This window comes from Sylvia atricapilla, chromosome 8, assembly GCF_009819655.1.
Source record: "Sylvia atricapilla isolate bSylAtr1 chromosome 8, bSylAtr1.pri, whole genome shotgun sequence".
Taxonomy (NCBI): Eukaryota; Metazoa; Chordata; class Aves; order Passeriformes; family Sylviidae; genus Sylvia; species Sylvia atricapilla.
The window spans coordinates 8899235-8918221 of record NC_089147.1 but is presented as its reverse complement, the minus strand read 5'-3'; the positions used below and the strand labels follow the sequence as shown (position 1 = coordinate 8918221).

At 42.5% G+C, this 18987-nt stretch overlaps 1 protein-coding gene across 11 annotated transcripts in view; it reads left to right on the top strand.

Moving 5' to 3' along the window:
- The window catches only part of TCF7L2 (transcription factor 7 like 2), a 174155-nt gene extending 161728 nt beyond the window's left edge, over positions 1-12427 (top strand). For 4 of the 11 annotated variants that reach the window (XM_066323569.1, XM_066323568.1, XM_066323571.1 and 1 more), the window contains exons 11-14: positions 2615-2663; positions 3195-3245; positions 4426-4498; positions 10118-12427. In XM_066323569.1, coding sequence (XP_066179666.1) covers positions 2615-2663; positions 3195-3245; positions 4426-4498; positions 10118-10541 — 597 coding nt within the window. In that variant the 3' untranslated portion in view covers positions 10542-12427. Of the gene's footprint in view, positions 1-2614; positions 2664-3194; positions 3246-4425; positions 4499-5124; positions 5198-10117 lie in introns of all 11 variants that reach the window. The other 7 variants (XM_066323573.1, XM_066323575.1, XM_066323572.1 and 4 more) reach the window with 4 other exon arrangements.
- The last annotated feature ends 6560 nt before the right edge of the window (positions 12428-18987 follow it).

The window sequence follows — 18987 nt, the reverse complement described above, 5'->3', positions numbered from 1 at the left end:
TGCTGAGTGCTGGACTCAGAAGTGTGTAAGGGTCCAGTCACCTCACCCACTGCTTGTCTAGAAAATACATACTAAAGGACTCTGCAGGCCTGTCAAAACCCATGTTGGTTTTGCTCCGGAGAGGGAGCTGCCAAAATGGTTAGCAGGTATTTGCGTCTGTATTTACTTGCAGCATAAAAATTTGTATAGTATGATGACAGAAAATGTTACAATCTGCTCAAGTCTTGGGAGAAAATCTCAGGCAAAGAAAAAGTGGTGTCTTCTGCAGAGCACTTGAAAAACTGTGGCCACAGTTCTTTATCTATCTTAAGTCCATATATTTATTTTCCTGCATAGTCTAATATCCTCTTGTAGCCCAGAAATTGAACAAACAAACCAGATTATTATTCTCCCTGTTTCCTTTGAAAAGGGTGTAAAGAAGTTGATGTGACCTCTGTCCATTCTTTGTTAGGAAGAGTTTTAAAAGCTTGTGTTGAAAAAGAATGAGAAATTCCTGGTCCCTGGCTGACATTCCTGTAGATCAGCTGTTTTTAACAGATTGCTCCCTAAAGGCATTACAGTACTTTAATACCTGGCTTAAAGAGCTTGTGAAAGGCAGGTGACTCCTGTCCTTTGTTCTGGCTGGCCCTTGAGTGAAGAAGTTATAAGGTCTCAAATTGAAATAGCCCTTGAATTCCCAAATGTCCTGCAAAAATTAAGCAAATTTGCTGCAGATGCAGTCTGTTAATTATGCCAGTGGCCTCCTTGAGATTAAATAAAAGTCGGGCTTATGATCTTGAGGCAGTTGTCTGGTTTTGGTTACATTGTTAAAAGATGGAAAAAAATCACTGATTTTGGCAGAATTACTGTCAATCTAGATCAATATAGATGGAGCAGAGTCTGAGCCTCTTGCATCCATGCTTTTCCCTATTCTATCCTCAGGGAGCTTTAGGAGCACACTTTTCTGCCTGTCATGTTAGACTGATGGCTGCTCTAGCAATTGACAACTTTCATAGCCTGAAAAATTACCTCAGAGTTGTCAGAAATTATTTGTCATCAGCATCCAGGCTGCAGGATTATGTGCATGTTGTTTAAAGTTCCTTTGAGATGGACAGTGCACACAGCTTTCTCCATCTCCAGAAGGATCTCATAAACCTGGTACAGCCTGGACAACAGGAGGGCACTTTACAACCCTGAAGCAACCAAGGGGGGGATAAGTGCAGAAACCCCATGCCACAAGGCCAGGTTTGTGGAGGAAAAACAGGACAATGATGAGTCAATGTCCTGCATTCATGTTGGGGAATTTTTCTACTAATATGTTCCAGGAAACCTATCATAGGGAGCATCCCAAATGTGGATGTGCCATGCTGAAGCCCATCTTAACCATGTGTCTGGAATCCAGCTACTGAGAAAGATGTGCACTGTGTGGGGGAGCCTCTTGGCTTTCCCAGATATATCCAGCCCTTCAAAACTTCAGTGAGATTCCTTCTTCCACGGTATTTTTGTTGTCCCTTGACCACAAAATTTTTGTTGTCCCTTGACCACAAGGGACTGCTGCTCTGAGATCTTATCAGCTGCACTTGCTGCTATGTCTTCAAAAGCCAAGAATTCTTATGCTGTCCACAGCTGACATTGCTAGCCCAAAAGCTGTTACTTTTAGTATTTGGGGAGCAGTGAAAAGGAAATTACTCTGTTGCCTACACTGGCCTTGTTGTACTAGTCTGCAAACCCTTTATCTCAGTGTTAGAGGAGTTTTCTTGGAAAAATAGCTTTTCTCTTTTGAGTTATGCTTATTACTTCATATCTTTTCTATTGGAAAGCAATTACTGTGTTTTAACAGAAGCTGGGTTCCCAGTTGTCCTCTCCCACACTGCTGGAGGGAAGCTGAATGGGCTTTTCTCCCTCCACTCAAAAACTGTAACAAATTTCATCATCTTGTGGTACAGCGTTTGGGAAAGGGATAGAGTTTAGCAAGATATTGTTGGTTGTTTCCTTGTGCTAGAACAAAATGTGGGAAGGGTTTTGGCTATGTCTGTTTTTTTTTTTTTTTTTTCTTGTCCTGGCATTGCTCTCTAGGTGGTCAGTGGAACTATATAACTGCAGGTTAGGATTCAGTCATTACTGCAGGCTTCCTTGTGTGCTTGAATGTTTGGTTTTTGGTGCTGAGAAACTCCAGGGACTCAGTCTGACCTCCCTCTCCCCTTTCTAACCTTCCTGTCCTTCCCCTCCCTGCCCCACCAATACATGACCACAAATGATTCTTGAAACTTTTGCATGCAGGAGTATACACATGTCAAATGTTTTTTGCTTTATGATGATTTTAGCTGAAAAGTAGCATCTTGCAAGTTCTTCTGCCCCCGCCCCAGCTGCCCATGGCCTTGGTGGGTGTTAGCACTGGGGAGGCTGCAGTGAGGCTGTCTGAAAATCTGGGCAGGCAGAGTCAATCCCGGGGTGCAGCATCTCCTTGGGGCTCCCCAAAGTTCCCTGCACTGGGGATGACCCAGTGTCACACTTTGGTGTCCCTCCTTTGGGAGATTCCTGCTCCAGCCACAGCCTCACTGCTCAGCTCCCCCTTGCAAGGACACTTGTTTGGGGGTTTATTTTAATCCTTCTCGTTTGTGTATGTTTTCTGCAGGGAAAGAAGAAGAAGAGGAAAAGGGACAAGCAGCCAGGAGAGACCAATGGTAAGTAAAGTCTAAACCTCTTGCTTAGTGGAAATGTGGCAGTCCTGGTGTGACCCTTTTAGGAACGGGGGAGGTGGGCACAGGTCTCCTGGCCTCAGGGGAGCCAATCCCTATGCTAGACAGCTTTTTTTTATTTTTTTATATTTTTTAAATGCACTCCCATTATCCACGCGTTACCGCCCTCCTAAAACTAGTAACCCAGCCATTGCATGTCAGAGCCTCCTCGTGTGGCAGTAGCCGAGTTTGTCCGTGTAGTTGCCGAGCCTGTACCCGCAGAGCCGTAGCTGGAATGCCTGTGCCATCGTTATCCGGCCGTGCGCGTGTCCGTGTGCGTGTGCTGGTAATTTGGGCTGTCCCTGGATGTCCTGATGCATGCCTTACAGTGGTAAATCGCACCCATCTTAAATTAAGGAGGTTTGCCATTCTATATAGGAAATTAGAAATACTGCATAGGCAATCTCATAGTCGATCTTGAAGAAGCCCTAACTTAGTTTTTTTGAAGCCTTTGTATAATTTGTTCTTTTTTTTCAGAACACAGCGAATGTTTCCTAAATCCTTGCCTTTCACTTCCTCCGATTACAGGTGCTAACGTCATTTTGAGTCATTTAAAATAGTTTATAAACTGCTTTTTAATTTTTTTTTCCTGCCATTATAGATTTTAACATTAAACACTTATGACATTAAGAAAAAAATACCATCCACACGTTTTGATAGTGTTTATTATCTATATATCTTTATATCTATTATGTTTAATAGTATTTTTTAATTTTGTTTTTTGTTTTTGTAACAATTGCTATTAAAACAGTAATACAGTAAAAATAACGCAAGAGTTGTACTAACTGTGCAAATTGAATATGCAGTATTTCTTTAAAGAGACTGATAAAGAATGGAAGCAAGTCAGTAATGAACCTCCTTAATCTAATGGCATTTTTCATGGCTCCCACTAAGTCTTCTCACATTAGCATGCATACGCATTTTTTTATTCTTATTTTAGTTTTGGATCTTTTTTTTTTTTCTTTCTGCTCAAGCCTATTCATTGCAACTCACTAGCTGTACTAACTCAGCACCTTGCCATGCTTTATGTTTTATTTTCTGGCTGATACTAACATGCTCATTCCGCAATCTGCTTATTCTTATCCATTCTTTTAAATACAAATTAATGAAAACAAGTAAATTGAATGTTATTCCAAAAGCTGCATTATCCCAGGAGATATAATTTCTTTTTTTTTTTCTTTCTTTTTTTTTTTTTCCCTCTTATTTTGTATCTGAGTTGAAGAAAAAAGCATGTTCAGGATCTAACTTTCATACTCAGCTTCTTTTCTTCCTTTTTTCCCCTTCTTAAAAAAAAAAAAAAAAAAATTAAAAAAACCAGCCCAAATCAATCTTGCCTGAAACATCCTGCTAGACCAACCACAAAGACTCTCCTCTACCTGCTCTCTTAAAAGGGAAAGAAACAGTCCTTTATAAAGGGATACTGCAGCTTTAATTGCAACAGCTAATCTCAAGAGTTAAATAAAAATGTAATTATCACTTTTTTTTTTTTAAACTTTTAAATCAAAAGTCAATATTTGCAATTAATAACGAGGACATTGATTTTTATTCCCTTTTTTATTTTTATTTTTTCCTTATTTTTACCTTTCTCTTTTTTCTTCCCTTTTCTCTCTTCCTCTCTCTCTTTCTCTCTCTCTCTCTCACTCCCCCCTCTCCCCTTTTCTTTTTTTCCTCTCTCCCTTTTCTGCTCGCTTTTCTTGAACTCATTCAGACCTGAGCGCTCCTAAGAAATGCCGAGCGCGCTTTGGCCTTGATCAACAGAATAACTGGTGCGGCCCCTGCAGGTGTGTATAGTTTTCCCAGACTCGCTATGGCTGATTTGCAGCTGGTTTATTTGGTACTTTCCCCTTTTTTTTCCTGCCTTGTTGCTTTGTAGCTCTGTGTTGTGATCTAGAGGACACAAGGGAGTGGGACACTGCCATCAGTAATCGTCTCTCCGAAAGGGTTTTGCTTTTTTTTTTTTTTTTGGTTTGTTTTCTTTGTTGGTTGGTTGGTTGTTGTTTTTTTTTTTTTTTTTTCCTGCCTTCCTCTTTGCTGCTGCTAGCCAAAACCCACTGTAAAACAGCATCAACCTTAAGCCCATCTGATCCGTGGCTCAACCACGCTCCTGCCTTCCAAGCCTCCACCCAAGGAAAGTCATTCCCAAAGCCCTTGATAACACGGCACTGAGTGCGGTACCAACACCACACAGGCTCGTGGCTGTGTTGGAGATTTTTTTTGGTTTTGTTTTTGTTTTCCTTTGGCTCATTGTGAAAGTCCTGTTTTCCTTCCTGCCCTTGGTACGAGGGGAGATTACCAAATAAAACGGAGGTGATTGAAAGCTGAACGTAGCTGTAGCTAAGATGATGCAGACCAAATGAGCTCTATCCACCATTGTGTTGTATTTTTTGTGTTTACCTTATGCTAACAGATGCAAATACTCCAAAGAAGTGTCGGGCATTGTTCGGGCTTGACCGACAGAGTTTATGGTGCAAACCATGCAGGTATAAAACTACCCATTAGGCCTTTGGGGAAATAAAAGCAATCTGTCCTCTTAGTGCATTTGTGTGATTTTATTTTTTTAATCTTTTTTCCCCACTCCCCACCTTTCTCTCTCCCACAGCATCAATTGCTAATAATCTTTGATCTTTGGAATTTCTTGCTAATTTAATGCCATTTTCTCTCTTTCTTTACCAATAACCTCTCCCTGGTGGTAGAACTGGGAACAAGAAAACTCAAAGTCCTTAAAGCTGGCAACTTTTTGGCTTTTTTTTTTTTTTTTTTTTTTGTTACTTTTTCCAGATGTCAGCAAAATTAATGTTTAGCTGGACATTTATATTTTTATTTTGTCTTTCATTTGGATCTATGTCCCCTGCCTCCAAAGGCTTTTTTAAAAGGTTCTGGGATCTGCAGCACTAGTGTTTTTCTCATTATTGGAGATGTAAAAGCCAGTGTTTACAGCTCACATTGTATTAATTCTTCTGGTATTTGAAAAATTAAACAGCTACCTGTTGGCTTCTATGCTTCAGTAAGGATTATATTATTTTTTTAATTATCTGAAATCTTTTTTTCTAATCCCAAAAATATATTTTTACTTAAATTTTATCCCAACAAGTGAGCTGTAAACGTCTGAGCTCTAGACAAAACTAATTACAACTTTAGTAGCACAGTTTCCAGCATTAAAAGGAGATGAAAGACATCAGAGAGCCCAAATTCCGGCAGCCCATGTTCTACTGGAGTTTAATTCCATGTGTAATTCAGTACATACTTCTTTCTTGGTGGAGGGATACCGAGTAGTTCTTTTCTCATTCCTTTTTCCTTATATGATCGCATTTGGTTAAATTTGTTGTTTCTTTATTCTGATACAAGCAGTCTTTGAATTTGGAATATTATGAATGGTAGGTATTTCAACCCAAACCACACTCTGTGTGTAGTGATTCCTCTCCCACATTTTCCCCTCTTACTCATGCCAGTCCCATGTGCTCCATCTCATTTAGAATGTAGCTCAGACGTCCATCGTATTTTGTGTATGCACGCAGTCTTGTCTGTGCTTAGTGTCGAGGAAACACGGATTGAGGGTGGTGGTGTGTGTCAGTGTACCAGAGGAGACGCCAGAAATGCCTTCTGCAGGTTGTGTGTTGTCCCATTTGAGGCACAGGAGTACGGGGTGCTGGGGTTTAGGTGTCAGTACCAGGACATGTTAAACAAGCTGGGAAAGCAGCAGGTTCTTAGTGCTTAAAGGGAAAAGGGTTCAGTCCAGAAGAGCTGAGTAGCTGCTTCACTGTGTCAGGAGGCTCAGATCTCGTGCTAGCCAAGGACTGCAGTGCTGTGTTTAGTTAGGCTCTATTCTGTGGTTACTTTGCTGCACACTATCAGCAGATATTTGTGTAGTCTAGAGATAGAGTATGTGAAGCATGTCAGGCTCTGCATGCCAAGTACCAGAACTGGGGGCACATCATGTTTGTGTTGCTTTATCTTTTCCTGGCTGCTTAAGTAAGCAACATGCTTTTAAAACTACATTTTATCAGCAAGGAAACTTTTTATTTGGTCTGTACAGTGCTTAGGTTACTTGTGAAGCATAAACCCTCTCTTAACTTACACCAGATTTTGGTCAGAAGTCTTTTCAGTGCAGCAGGGACAACTTCAGTGGTATAGCTGATAGTTTTGGATTCAGAGTCAGCTGCTTTTTGTTTTTGTTTGGTTTGGTTTCTTGTTTTCTTTTGTTTTGTTTTGTTATTTTTAATGCATGGAGGAATTTTACCACTAGGTATTAGAGCATTTCTCTCCTAGTTCCAATCCTAACATTTGTAACATTGCATTTGCTAGCATGGTAGCATTTTGTAGCACACCTTAGGTAGGTGCTAAAGATGTGCAGTTTGCTGCTGTGGTGAAAACCGAGACATCTTTGTCCACAGCAACTGAATAAACTCTTGGGAGTCTTCTGTGGCTTTTACTCATGGCAATTGCAGCATTACAGGTTTCCTGGTGCTGTTCCAGAGCTGGTTTCAAGGGCAGCTCAAGTGGGGTCAGGTCTGTTGGTGTTTGCCCTACTGATGTAGCAAGGTAACACTTTCATAGCAATGCACAAGTGAATAATCCTCATTAGTGCTTCTGAGGGGGAGATATGTAGTACTTTTGTTCCATCCTTTAAGAGAGCAAAACTGAGGCACAAGTAGTTCCTTAGATTTTTACTTATTCCCTCTGCCCAGAGCTACCTGGTGGTCTTCACATCTGCTAAAATTTGCTCTCTGGACGTTTTGTCCCACTTAAACCCTGACAGGTACATGACCACAGGTAACCCCTGGTGTGATTGGCACAGATTGCAGAAATTTCTCCCCCCCTGAGCCATCATGATTTAAGTAAATATTTTTTTCAGACTACAAGTGGCCGCACTATTAAAGAATTTAGCAAAAGGAGCAATGTGCTCCCTTAATCCTTTCCTTAGTCAAAGGAAAATTACTTCAGGTAGCAGAGCAGTGGGTTTGGTTTTTAAAATGTTGTTAACTCTGCAGTGTCAGAAAGTCAGGTAAGCCTGGTTTAAGGCTGCTTTGCCATGGGAGCTCTTTCTTTCAGACCACAGAACTTAAATAATATTAAGAAATAAATTTGAAATGCTGGCATACTAGATTCAAACTTCCTCCAGTTAAATAATTCACTGCCCTGTAGGTTTGGAGCAGTCCAGTTAAAGGACTTTTGGACCCCCATCAATGAGGCAGCAGAGCTTGGGTATCTGCTTGCAAGTAATTTTAATTTGGGGATGGAGAGGGAGTCCTGCAGTCTCCAGACTGTAAGAACCCATCTTTCCACCAGTATTGGTGAGCTTTGTGGAGCTTAACTGTCCTGCTTTGCCACTGGAGCTGTATAGAAGGTCCAAACAGGAGCTGTGGCCCTGGTAGTGCTGCACAGCTGAAATAGGAAGTGGGGAGAGAGAACAGCAGAACTGTCCTTAGCCAAGAGCCAGAGATTTCCAGTGTTATTTGTTGATAGTAGAAGAATTAACAGGTCTGTTTTGAGCCCACCAAATTAATTTTTTTTCCTGTCTTTTAACGTTGCTCTAATAAAGCATGGTTTACAGCCTTTACTTGCTGTCTTCTATCTTTCCTTCTTTCTTTTTAACATTTAAGTTGCATGGTTGTCTGTAGTTTTTAGCATGTATTGATCTGCAGGCTAACGTGGTTAAAACTCTAATAGCCCTAACCCCTTACCTTGCCATGTGGCACATGGAGCAGGATCTGAGAGCAGACCTGAGTCTCTGGAGAAAGGGATGTCACAGCACTGTTCCCTCACTGAAGCTGATGAAAGATGGGGTTCTGGGGTTGTTTTTCCCTTCCTGGATAAGGGAGATGATAGTTTTCACTCCAGGATCAAGCTAGTTTGATCTCCTTTGCAGATAAGAAGCATGTGTCCTCATTGCCTCGAGGGCAGAGCTTGCTTTAACCTAGTCAAACACCATACATAGGGAATAACACTGGCAACCAGCAGGGGAACTGGGACACCTGCTGGAGTGGGGAATGTCCCCCAGTGACACTCAGGTGCTGTGCCATGCCCAGGCACTCCCTCTGTTGGAGTTGCAGAGCTGGGGTGATGCGCCCACTGGAGAGGGAGAGCAACCTCCTCCCTCACCTTGGTGGCTTTGTGCAGCTTAGCTGAGCATCCAAAGTTCTTGTGGCAGAGCTGCTCTAGACAGGCTTTGCCCTACGCCTTGGGCTGTGTGACAGCTCTTTAGCACTTCCCATGGGAAGTGTGATGGTGGCTAGGAGGGCTGGAGAGCCAGCATGCTTAGGGTCAAGGTGGCCACTGGACATCATTCTGCCAGATGCTGTGGTTGTTTGCCTCATTATTTCTGTCCTACTGCTAGAGTTGTCTTGCACATACTTGGCAAGAGAGATGGTGTGAAACTGTCATGTGTTTTCATTGCTCCTTTACATTATCCAGTGGACAGAGGGAGGAGAAAAGATCTCTGTCGGGTCACTTATTTATTTGAAGATGAGCGGCTCTTGCGAGACTCTCGTATTCCCTGGCGTGAAATAAGATCCATGTTGCTCCTCACCTTTGTACCTGTCGTCGTGCTCTTCACCTGCTGAAATTGGATCCCACTCTGGAGTTTCGTGGATGGCCTCTCAGAGGAAAATCCCCAAAATGCAGACAAGCAGCTTCCCAAATCTACCACTCTCCCCTAAAACGAAAAGTAAAATTGAGTCGATTTAAAGCCACAACCTGCAGGCCATACAACCAGTTATTCTTGTTATTTTGGATCATACTCTGTTTTTCCTGTTCTTTTCCTATTTTTTTCTTCTGTTTGCTTTGTTTGTTCGTTTTGTTTTTATTTCCCCTCTCTCTCGTTCTCTCTGTTATATATCCCTGCTGTCTGACTGATATTTCTGGATTTGGTGTGGTTCTTAACAGAGGAGAAAGCAATGAGCAGTAGTTTGCAGCCATTCTTGCCTCCCAAGGGCAGGGCATCGTAAGAGACCACAGGTGACACAGGTGTAGCTATAGCCCCATTGAGTTGGACAGCGTTATGGGACATCATGAGATACCATCAGCTATCCAGGGTTTTTATTTTAGGAGGATTAAGTTGCTTTTAAATATTTTTTTCCCCATGGAGGAAAGTTTGTAGATTAGAACAAAACCCATTTATCTGGTTTTCTGATTATGAAAATTAGGAAAGAAGGTGACCTGAAGAGGAGGGGAATGAACAGACAATTAATTGGTGAAACCTTTCCAAATCTGGTAGCCGAGGGGAGGTTCCTGAGCGGGATTGGTGCCGAGGACACTCTGCCAGACTCCCAGGATGGCACGTGGGGCCAGGGTGCCACCCATGCAGAGCCCAGAGTAGCTGATTGACGGCTCTTTGCTGTAGATGACTGTCTCCATCAGCGTCTCTGCCCTTTATTCACAGATAACTCTCTCCCTGTTTCTAGGAGAAAAAAAAAGTGCGTTCGCTACATACAAGGTGAAGGCAGCTGCGTCAGCCCACCCTCTTCAGATGGAAGCTTACTAGACTCTCCTCCGTCCTCCCCTGCCATGCTCGCCTCCCCCTCCAGAGACTCGAAACCACAGACTGAACAAACGCAACCCCTCTCGCTGTCATTGAAGCCGGACCCGCTGGCGCACCTGGTGATGATGCCGCCGCCGTCCTCGCTGGCGCTCGCTGAGAGCGCGGCGAGCAAGCCCGGCGCCCTGCCCGCCGCCAGCTGCCCCAACGGGGCCCTGGACCACCCGCCGGCCGCCCTCCCGCCGGCCGCGCCCCTCGCACAGCCCTCGACGTCCTCCTTGCATTCCCACAGCTCGCTGGCGGGGACACAGCCCCAGCCGCTCTCCCTTGTAACGAAGTCCTTAGAATAGCTTTAGCCTCGTTAGCCCTTTCGGTTTCCTTTCGGGGGGATTGAATTCTGTTGGTATTTGGAGTTTTGTTGGTTTGGTTTGTTTTCTTTCCTTTTTTTTTTTTTTTTTTTTTTTTTTCCTTCTTCTCCTCGTCGTCGTCCGCTGTTTGTCGTCGTTTCTCGGTTTCATTTTTAATTTGTGCCATGTGGCTACATTAGTTGATGTTTTATCGAGTTCATTGGTCAATATTTGACCCATTCTTATTTCAATTTCTCCTTTTTAAATATGTAGATGAGAAAAGCCTCATGATTCTGCCAAAATTTTTATCAACAGCTGTTTAAAGTCTTTGTAGCGTTTAAAAAATATATATATATACATAATTGTTATGTAGTTCCAATAGCTTAGTTTTAAAGACTGATTTTAAAAATTAAAAAAAAAAAAAAAAAAAGAAGCAATTTTGAAGCAGCCCTTGCCAGAGGCATTGGTTCTTTATTATTTGTATTAAATACGAGCTTGCGAACCAATCATTTTACATCTGGTTTTTAAACCTTTAAGGGCATAACGAATGCGGTGCCGCTACTACTTCTTTTTTTTTCTTCCTTGTGTGGAACAACCTTTATTGTGATGTTACTTGTTATTGTTTAAATGTACAGAAACAAAGGGTTAAAAAAATGTGTTAATATACCTTGTTCCATGGTGTTGTTCTTTTTGGGGGAGGGGACGCTACTCAACAATTAAAAGTATCACAACGCTATTGGACCAGTAGTATTTATTGCTTTAGAAATTGCTTGTTGTATCTGTATGTTGTCCCTTTTTAAATGTTTTTTTCTTCTTTTTTTTTTCCTTGAAACATTGTATAAAGGGTTTTTTTTTTCCTTTAGTGTAAGCATCTTATATATAACAACTCATTTGTACAAGGTTTTTAAGTTTATATATAAATGTGTATATATATATTTTTTCCGGGATTTTGTTTTTGATTTCTTTTTGTGATTTTTTTTTTTTTTTTTTTTTTTTTTTTTTTTTTTTTTTTGCTATATGAAATACAGTTGCCACCAAATGGACATTCGCAGATGCATTTTTTTCAAGGATCAATCGTGTAAAGAATGAAATTGCTTTAAAAGCCATTACACTCAAAAAGACTTGAAAATTTAGCAAGGGAATTTTTAGCAATGCTGTTTGAAAAATAGCAAGGTCCAAGTGTCTCCCGTTCAGAACTGCAGCTGAATCCCCTGCGACATTAGGACTGTAGGCTGTGTGCAAAATTTTTATGTGCCAAAATTCTCAGTGACTTTTAACTTTCTCCCGACAACTTTATTATTTTTTTTAATGCTGTAAATTTTTTTGTTCATCATGTTTTGCTGTGATGTTACATAGGTAGATATGTATGTAGTTTTAATGTCACCTATAACAGACGTGTTTGGTAGCAGATTGTCCGGAAAGCATTTAAAATGAAGAGGTATAAACCCTTAAGGGCCAAATTCTGTATATTAGATTATTCATAAAAGGAAAATCAGACTGCCACTTTTATGTACACTTACTACATACAGGTAGGTAGCAAACTTAAAACAAAAAAAAAACCTAGGCATGTTGATGTTGCAAAAAACGCTGTATAAAGCTGAAAAATTGTTCATCTGTTCATTCAGTGCCATTGTAGTTGACATGAAGCGATTGTAAAACTGTCTCAGATTTTTCTCTGGTTTATTAAGATGCTAACTATAACATTTTTTGTGAATACTTTGAATGTTTCCTAACAGTTGTGATGTTACTGTTCCGTTTTATGCTCTTATTCCGATTTTCATTTTTAATGGTTTGGAAGCCATTTTTTGTAATGAATAAATGTTCATGCTGTACAGTATCTGTAGCATGCAGTTCTGGATTAATAAAAGCAACTTAGTATGTGCAGAGAATGACTTGTCAACTCATTTATGCGTTGACTGCATCTTATCTGGCTGGATAGATTTGCAGGCTGACTGGGAAACTTCCTCAGAAAAAAAAGTGTGAAAATTGTGGCAAATTGCAGCCAGCTCTAGTTGTCAGAAATCCTGTTTGCATTGGGTTCCCATGGAATGCATGTGCACTGGCCCTCTCCCTGCTCAGCGCACTTTCTCATGCATAGCAGTGGTTAAAGATCCTTTTTATTTAAAGCAAATGGCACATGATTTGGCAGAGGACAGCATGTGAACTGTGGGAATATCCTTGCATGTGAAGTGAGCCTGACTAGTGAATGGGGGACCAGGGCTGGTGATAATTTTTAATTTTAGTGTATTTCTGTTCAACTTGGCAATCTCACAACATAGGGCTGGTGCACTATGAAGGTCACACAGGGGAGCCCAGATAGCCCTGATTAGTAAAGTCCTTCTTCTGGCCTTAGGCTTTATCTCCTTGACAGATTTGAGTCCAGTTTTGCATATATTTGACGGGGTTTTTTAATGCAATGAGCCTTTGCAACACAGCCTGCTCTCAGTTCTGAGAATCCAGCATCCACCTGACAGCAGTGCCTGCAGGTGCTTCAGGATGGGAGTGAATTTATATGCAAGGATTTTTGCTATGTTTTTGATTTGTTTGGGCTTTTTTAAATAAGTGGAGAATTAACCTTCATAATTTCCAGGATTCTACCTGAATTGGATGTCATGATAGGGCCCATCATCTTGGAAAGTGTCAGCCATAGTAATTCCTACAGTGGCACTGGAGGAGAATGGAGTGTAAAGGTGTTGAAGCAGGTTTGTTCCCTGCTGTTGTACAGGTGCATTGCTCAGGTGCTGCACTTCTGTTTGGTTGTTCTCGGCAGGCTCTGCAGGAGGGGTGACTGTTCTCAGAGACCTGGGAACGGGCTGTTCTGGTAAGCCCAGCACTGGGATGGTGCTGTCCCTTCCTTTGGGGTCCACTAAACCTGCAAAATTGTTCATTGGCTGCAGAAGGAATTTCCTTTGTGAGGGCCCGGGAGGTGCTGAATGAAGTATTAAATAATGTGTAAGCAATGTACAGTACTTAAATAGCTAATATTTAATTATTAGTTTACAAGACAAGCCTTCTTTTTTTTTTTTTTTTTCAAACACATTAGTAAAGGTCAATATACATTGTTTGTTTGAAACAGTATTGTTTCTTATGTCCTATTAGAAGGATTAAGTCCTGGTGATTTTTTTACCAAGCTCCATTACTCTCTCTTGATCCAAGGCCTGATGGTGGTTTTGTTGTGGTCTGACACAGTGCTGCCCTTGACCTCAGTGGCACATGTTCCCTCCTCAGCCATGACAGGCACGTGGGCAGCGTGGGTGGGAGAGGGCTCTGCAGTGGGGAAAAGGACATTGCTGCAGAGCCTTTGTGGAAGGTGCCAAATTTTGCTGTTGTTGGTAGCCAGTAAGTTGAATGCAGTGCTCAAATTACTCTCCGGCTAGTTAAGGTTTCTAGGGAATTTTTTAGTTCTTTTTCCTAGTGTTTTGACTCCTGCTAGAGCATGGCCATCCATCAGCCCGACACATGTGCTGCATCTCTGCTGGGGATAGCTGCTCTCGTCTAAAGTAAGGAATAGTGCTCCAGGGAGATCTTTGAATGCCATGATTCAAAGTAGACACCATCAAGGTATGATTCATATATTCAGGAAAATACTGTGTTCTTTGCTCTCTGCTTTATTAGGCAAACTTTGGAAAGGAGAGTCCTAAAACACCGTTCCCCTGCAAATTAGTTTTCCTTCTGTGTGTGTGGTGAGAGGCATGTGTTCCAAGGGTACATTGAACAGGGCTTGTGAGTGGTGGACAACTCGTGCTGGGAACTTGTTTGCTGTGGAAAACAATTGTATATCCCTGGGAAAGCAACTGCTTGTGTTTCCTGCAGGCTGTGCCTTGGCTGCGTCTCTTTGAGGGATTATGCCTTCAGATTTGCCTCCCAATTTCCCTTGCTTAGAGGAACTGAGCTGGATCAAGGCTCCTGGAAGAAAATTATCATTATTTATATCTATCTATTTATATATATTTGTGTCCAGGAGTCCAGGTACAGTGGAAACCTGGTGGGAAGACAGCCCTTTCTATACACTGTAGGTGTAAAATAGGCTGATGACCCCCAGATCCACACCAGTGAGGGCAACCACTAGAGTGGGGTGGTGACAAAGTGGCACGGTGTGCTCTCGTCCAGGGCAGCACAGGGCCCTACATACAGTAGATAATTCACTGTAGCTATTGCTTCCATCTGTTTTTATGGACTAAGGCAAGGAAGCAAGTCAATGTATTGCATGTTCGGGAGACATTTATTTTCCATTAGTTCTGTAAATCTCATTTTTCACTTAGTGTATGGAATTTTTAAAAGTTTAAGCAATTGCTGACTCAAAGCAGTGCCACATGGTTTTATGCTTTGCTTAAGAGAAAAAAATGGACAGGCAGGGAAAAAAAGACATCTTTAGAGTCCTGTTCATTTCATTAGACTATAAAAAAGATGTAAAGAGAATTAACAGTAAAATGATTGCATGGTCATTGCAAAAATAGTGAAAGTTAATACATTAATATCAATATTATTTATTACAAAAACAATAATAATAACAATGTGTGTGACACTGCTGACCAGGTATGTCAGGCATACACATAGGAGAACTTTACCACCGAAGACTGGAAGAAGGTTTTGGGTGCTGTTTTGGGAGTTGGGAGTGGTGCTCCAGCTGAAAACTAAATTCAGTACAGGATCTCAAGTGATCTTTGTTGGACAGGACATCTAAAATTTTTGGAGCCTCAAAACTATGAATATTCAAATTTGTTCAGTGACTGTAGCAATTGCTATGTTATTTAAAAAAAAAAAAAAAAAAAAAAAAAAAAAAAAAAGGAGTAGACAGTTACTTTGGTATTCATTTTAAGATGTCCCTGAAAAACATCTTGAGACATTTGAGGCAGATCCAGCTACAAATGATTTCATTCCAAGCACCCATCATTGTCAATAATGTTACCAACACGTTTAAGGACTCTTTGAGGACTATAGTCTTCCAACCCCTGGACTGATTTTCTTCTGGGATCAATCAAAAATATTAACTCATGACTTTCCTCTGTGTACTAAGAGTTGCTCTTTTTCTGAGATTGCAAATGCTTTTACATTTGGGGTGGGGGGATATTAACCTGGACCTCTAAGGCAGTGGAGAACATGAAGTCATGCTCTCTGTCCATCTGCTTGACCCTCTCCTGATAATTCTTGAATACTCTGGCATTTTGAACCAGATTTGACAGCAGCAGTGAAACTCTCAGAGATTATAAAGTCCCTCTGAGTTCCAGGGAAATCTCTGCCGGCACTGAGAAGAGAGGCTTTCCAGATCCACTGCTGAAGAAAAGGCAGGGAGAGCTCAGCTGTTATCCATTCTCTCTGGCAGCATCCAGATGGCCAATTATCACACGTCTACTTCTGGACCAGCATCTGTGCTCCACTGCCCAGCTGGCAGGCTGAGAAGATTAGGTAGGAGACATGGACAGCATTGGGATGTTGGAGGGAACAAGGGAATGAGTTAAGGGTATAGGGGAAAGTGGAAATACTGCAGCTGCAATATGTAATATTATGTAAGATTGCAGTGGGGAAGCAAGGGGAGGGAAAGGACAGTGGGGAGATAGATAGGAGATACATCTGCTGATGCTCCTGCTCACAGAGCAGGGCTGCTCTGGAAAAGTCAATGCTGTAGGGTTACTAGCTCCTTGTCTCATTCCTTCAGCTCAGCAGCTGGAGCCAGCTCACCAATGGAAAGCACAGCCCCACTTAGGAGGTACCTACTGACAGGGGCTTGTGATGCCCTGGCCTGGATACCACCAGAACAGTCTACAGGGTAGGAAGGTCTCAAGGTGTTTGCACAGCTCTGTAGCATGGGGAAGACTGGAGCTGGGTAAGCAAAGCAAGAAGGGTGGGGTTTTTTTCAAGAAAGAGAGAAAAAGGATTATTATCTTATTTGCAAACAAGCCCATTTGTAGTAGCTGGTTCCCAGGCGTTAGCAAACACCCTGGTTTTAATCTCCATCAGAAATTGTCTCTTTTGCTCTCTTATTTTGTGTTCCCTTTTAAATATGCTGCTGGGGTATTTTTGGATCTAACTATATCTTTTTAATCTGTTCCACCCACCCCTCCTCGGCCCCCGCTGCCTCCCTGCCTGCTCCTTCTTCAAACTTATATAATGGCACATTATACAAAATAGCTAAGCAGGTGGTATTTTTAAAGACAGTGAGTGAGCATTTTTTTGGCCTAAATTTGGAACGAAACAGATGGATTTTAAGACTCTGCTTTTTCTATGAATAGTAACCGTTGTTCTCCACTGCCTTAAACACCAGTTTCAAGACCACCTCCAGCAACCAATCAGCACACTGTTATTTAATTATAACAAAATTCTTAGCTCTGTCTGCTGCTGCATGGGCAAGTGGGGGGCACTGGATCAACTTCTGGAGCCAGGCAGACTTGCCAACAATAATTTTCCTTTTCCCAAAGGGCCGAGGGGGCCTGGAGCGGGTTCCAAGTTCCTCCTAAACTGGCTGTTCAGTTTGGGCTCCCTGACAGAGTGCTTGAAAAGGGTTATAGAAAGGCAGATAAATGCACTTCTTGTTGCAAGCTTCCCTGACAAGCCAGGCCTCCAGAACAGTGATCTCATTCCTGCCTTATTATTGGTGGTGCCAGATTTTTTCCATTAACAGGTAATTGAGTCGAAACTAAAATAAGCAAAGTTTGTTTTATCCAGTGCGTTTTCTTGCTTGCTTGTGAAAGAAAAACACTTTAGAGAGGAGTTTGCTTTTAATGTTCGTGGAAATGTATTTACATCTCAAAGATTCCTCCCTGCTCTAGTGTAATTAACCTGACTGGTCTTTTTGTTATTGTTGTTTTGATTTTTAAAGCAAAGATACTGGTGAGGCTTAATTCATTTTTCTAAGGGTTTGAATTCCCTGGGAGCAGCAGAGTTGAAGTTGCCCATTCTGTCCACAAGTGCTATCCAGCTCCCGTGTGTGTGAATTCACACTGTGGGCTTGGCTTCACCCCTGGCCCCAGAGGGGAAGCAGGAGCAGGATTCCAACAGGATGATTCTGTGCAGCATTTCCAGGCTCACAATGAGCTTTCCCTTCCAGAGAGGCCACGGGGACACTGCTGGGACCAGCCAGTGTCTTCTCTCCTGACCCAGGAGGGACACAACAGGGCTGCCCATGGAACGCTCTTGGTCTCACTGAAGATCATTCTTTTTTTTCTCCTCCATGTGTTTGTGAGGGCCAGGACCTGGACTCGATGATCCTTGTGGGTTCCTTCCACCTCAGCACATCCTGTGATTTGGTAATTCCTCAAGCAGCAGCTTCAGGCGTTCCTGTGTTGCCAGCAGGCCACCGCTCCCACTCCTCACCTGCAGGACAGCCAACCCTGCCCTGGGTCAAAAGCAGCAGTTCAGCAGGAAACAGCAAGCAATGATGAAGAACAGAAATATTTCATGCTTGTGGTTTGCTGTTTTGCTTCTGTTTCCAGCTGTCCAGAGTAAGGCTCCTGCCTGCTCTGCCCTTGTGAGGGAAGCCGTGATCTCCAGCACCGCGGGGGCTTGGGTTTGCACACCCACAGCCTTGTGGCAGCCACATCTCCTCGTGCACCCTTCCCCAGCCTTGTGCAGAGGGGCAGAGGGATGGGAAGGGTGGGTAGAGGTGGGGGAGACTGAGCGAGGAGGGTGCTGAGCTCAGGCTGTGGGATGGGGATGGATGATGTCCTGCCACAGCCAGGCTGGGGCAGCGGGTGGCTGCAGAAGTGCTGAGCGTGGCAGCAGTGTCACCTGCCAAGCTGCCTCAGCCTCACTTCCCCTGGGCTCTGCGAGGCCAATTACCAATTCACAGAGTCTGTTTCAGCACAAACAAGACCTTCAAAGAGTTGGGAGCCTTTCTGTTTTGTTTTTTTTTAATGCCCTCCTAAAAAAAAAAAAATGAAAGCAGAAAGGCCCATATTAAAAGTCAAGTAGATAATTGTTTCTAACACGAATTTCAAACATTGTCTCTTCCTCTGGGCAGGTATTGCTGGGTCAATTACCCTGACTGCCCCATGGCAAACTGAGACACAATAACCCCCATTTGAACTTGAACACATCCTCTCTAACATTTAAAGGGGTTTGGGGTTGTTTTGTTTAATCGCCCAACTTTTGGGAGTTTTCTTGTTGGAGATTTTAGCCAGCTTTCATCTTTGATGCTGAGACTTGCCTGGCAGTGAAGATGTAGGAGAAATCAGGTGGGTGACAAGAGAGATGTGGTCCTGCAGTAGCCTTTGTCTGCCTGAGGTAAAGGGTCCGTGTGGGGAAGGTGTACTGTGTATGGGGCAGCAAACCAGAAATTCCTGTTAATGTTGAGTGAAACAAGATTCACAAATTGCACACCTAGCAGTCTGGGATATGTATTAACCAAGTCCCTCAGTTTACCTGGCTCTAAAATGGTAAAAAACATGCAGTCACCAGACACAGTGGCACAGCTCATATTATCTACAAAAACCGTGGTCAGAACCTCCATGGC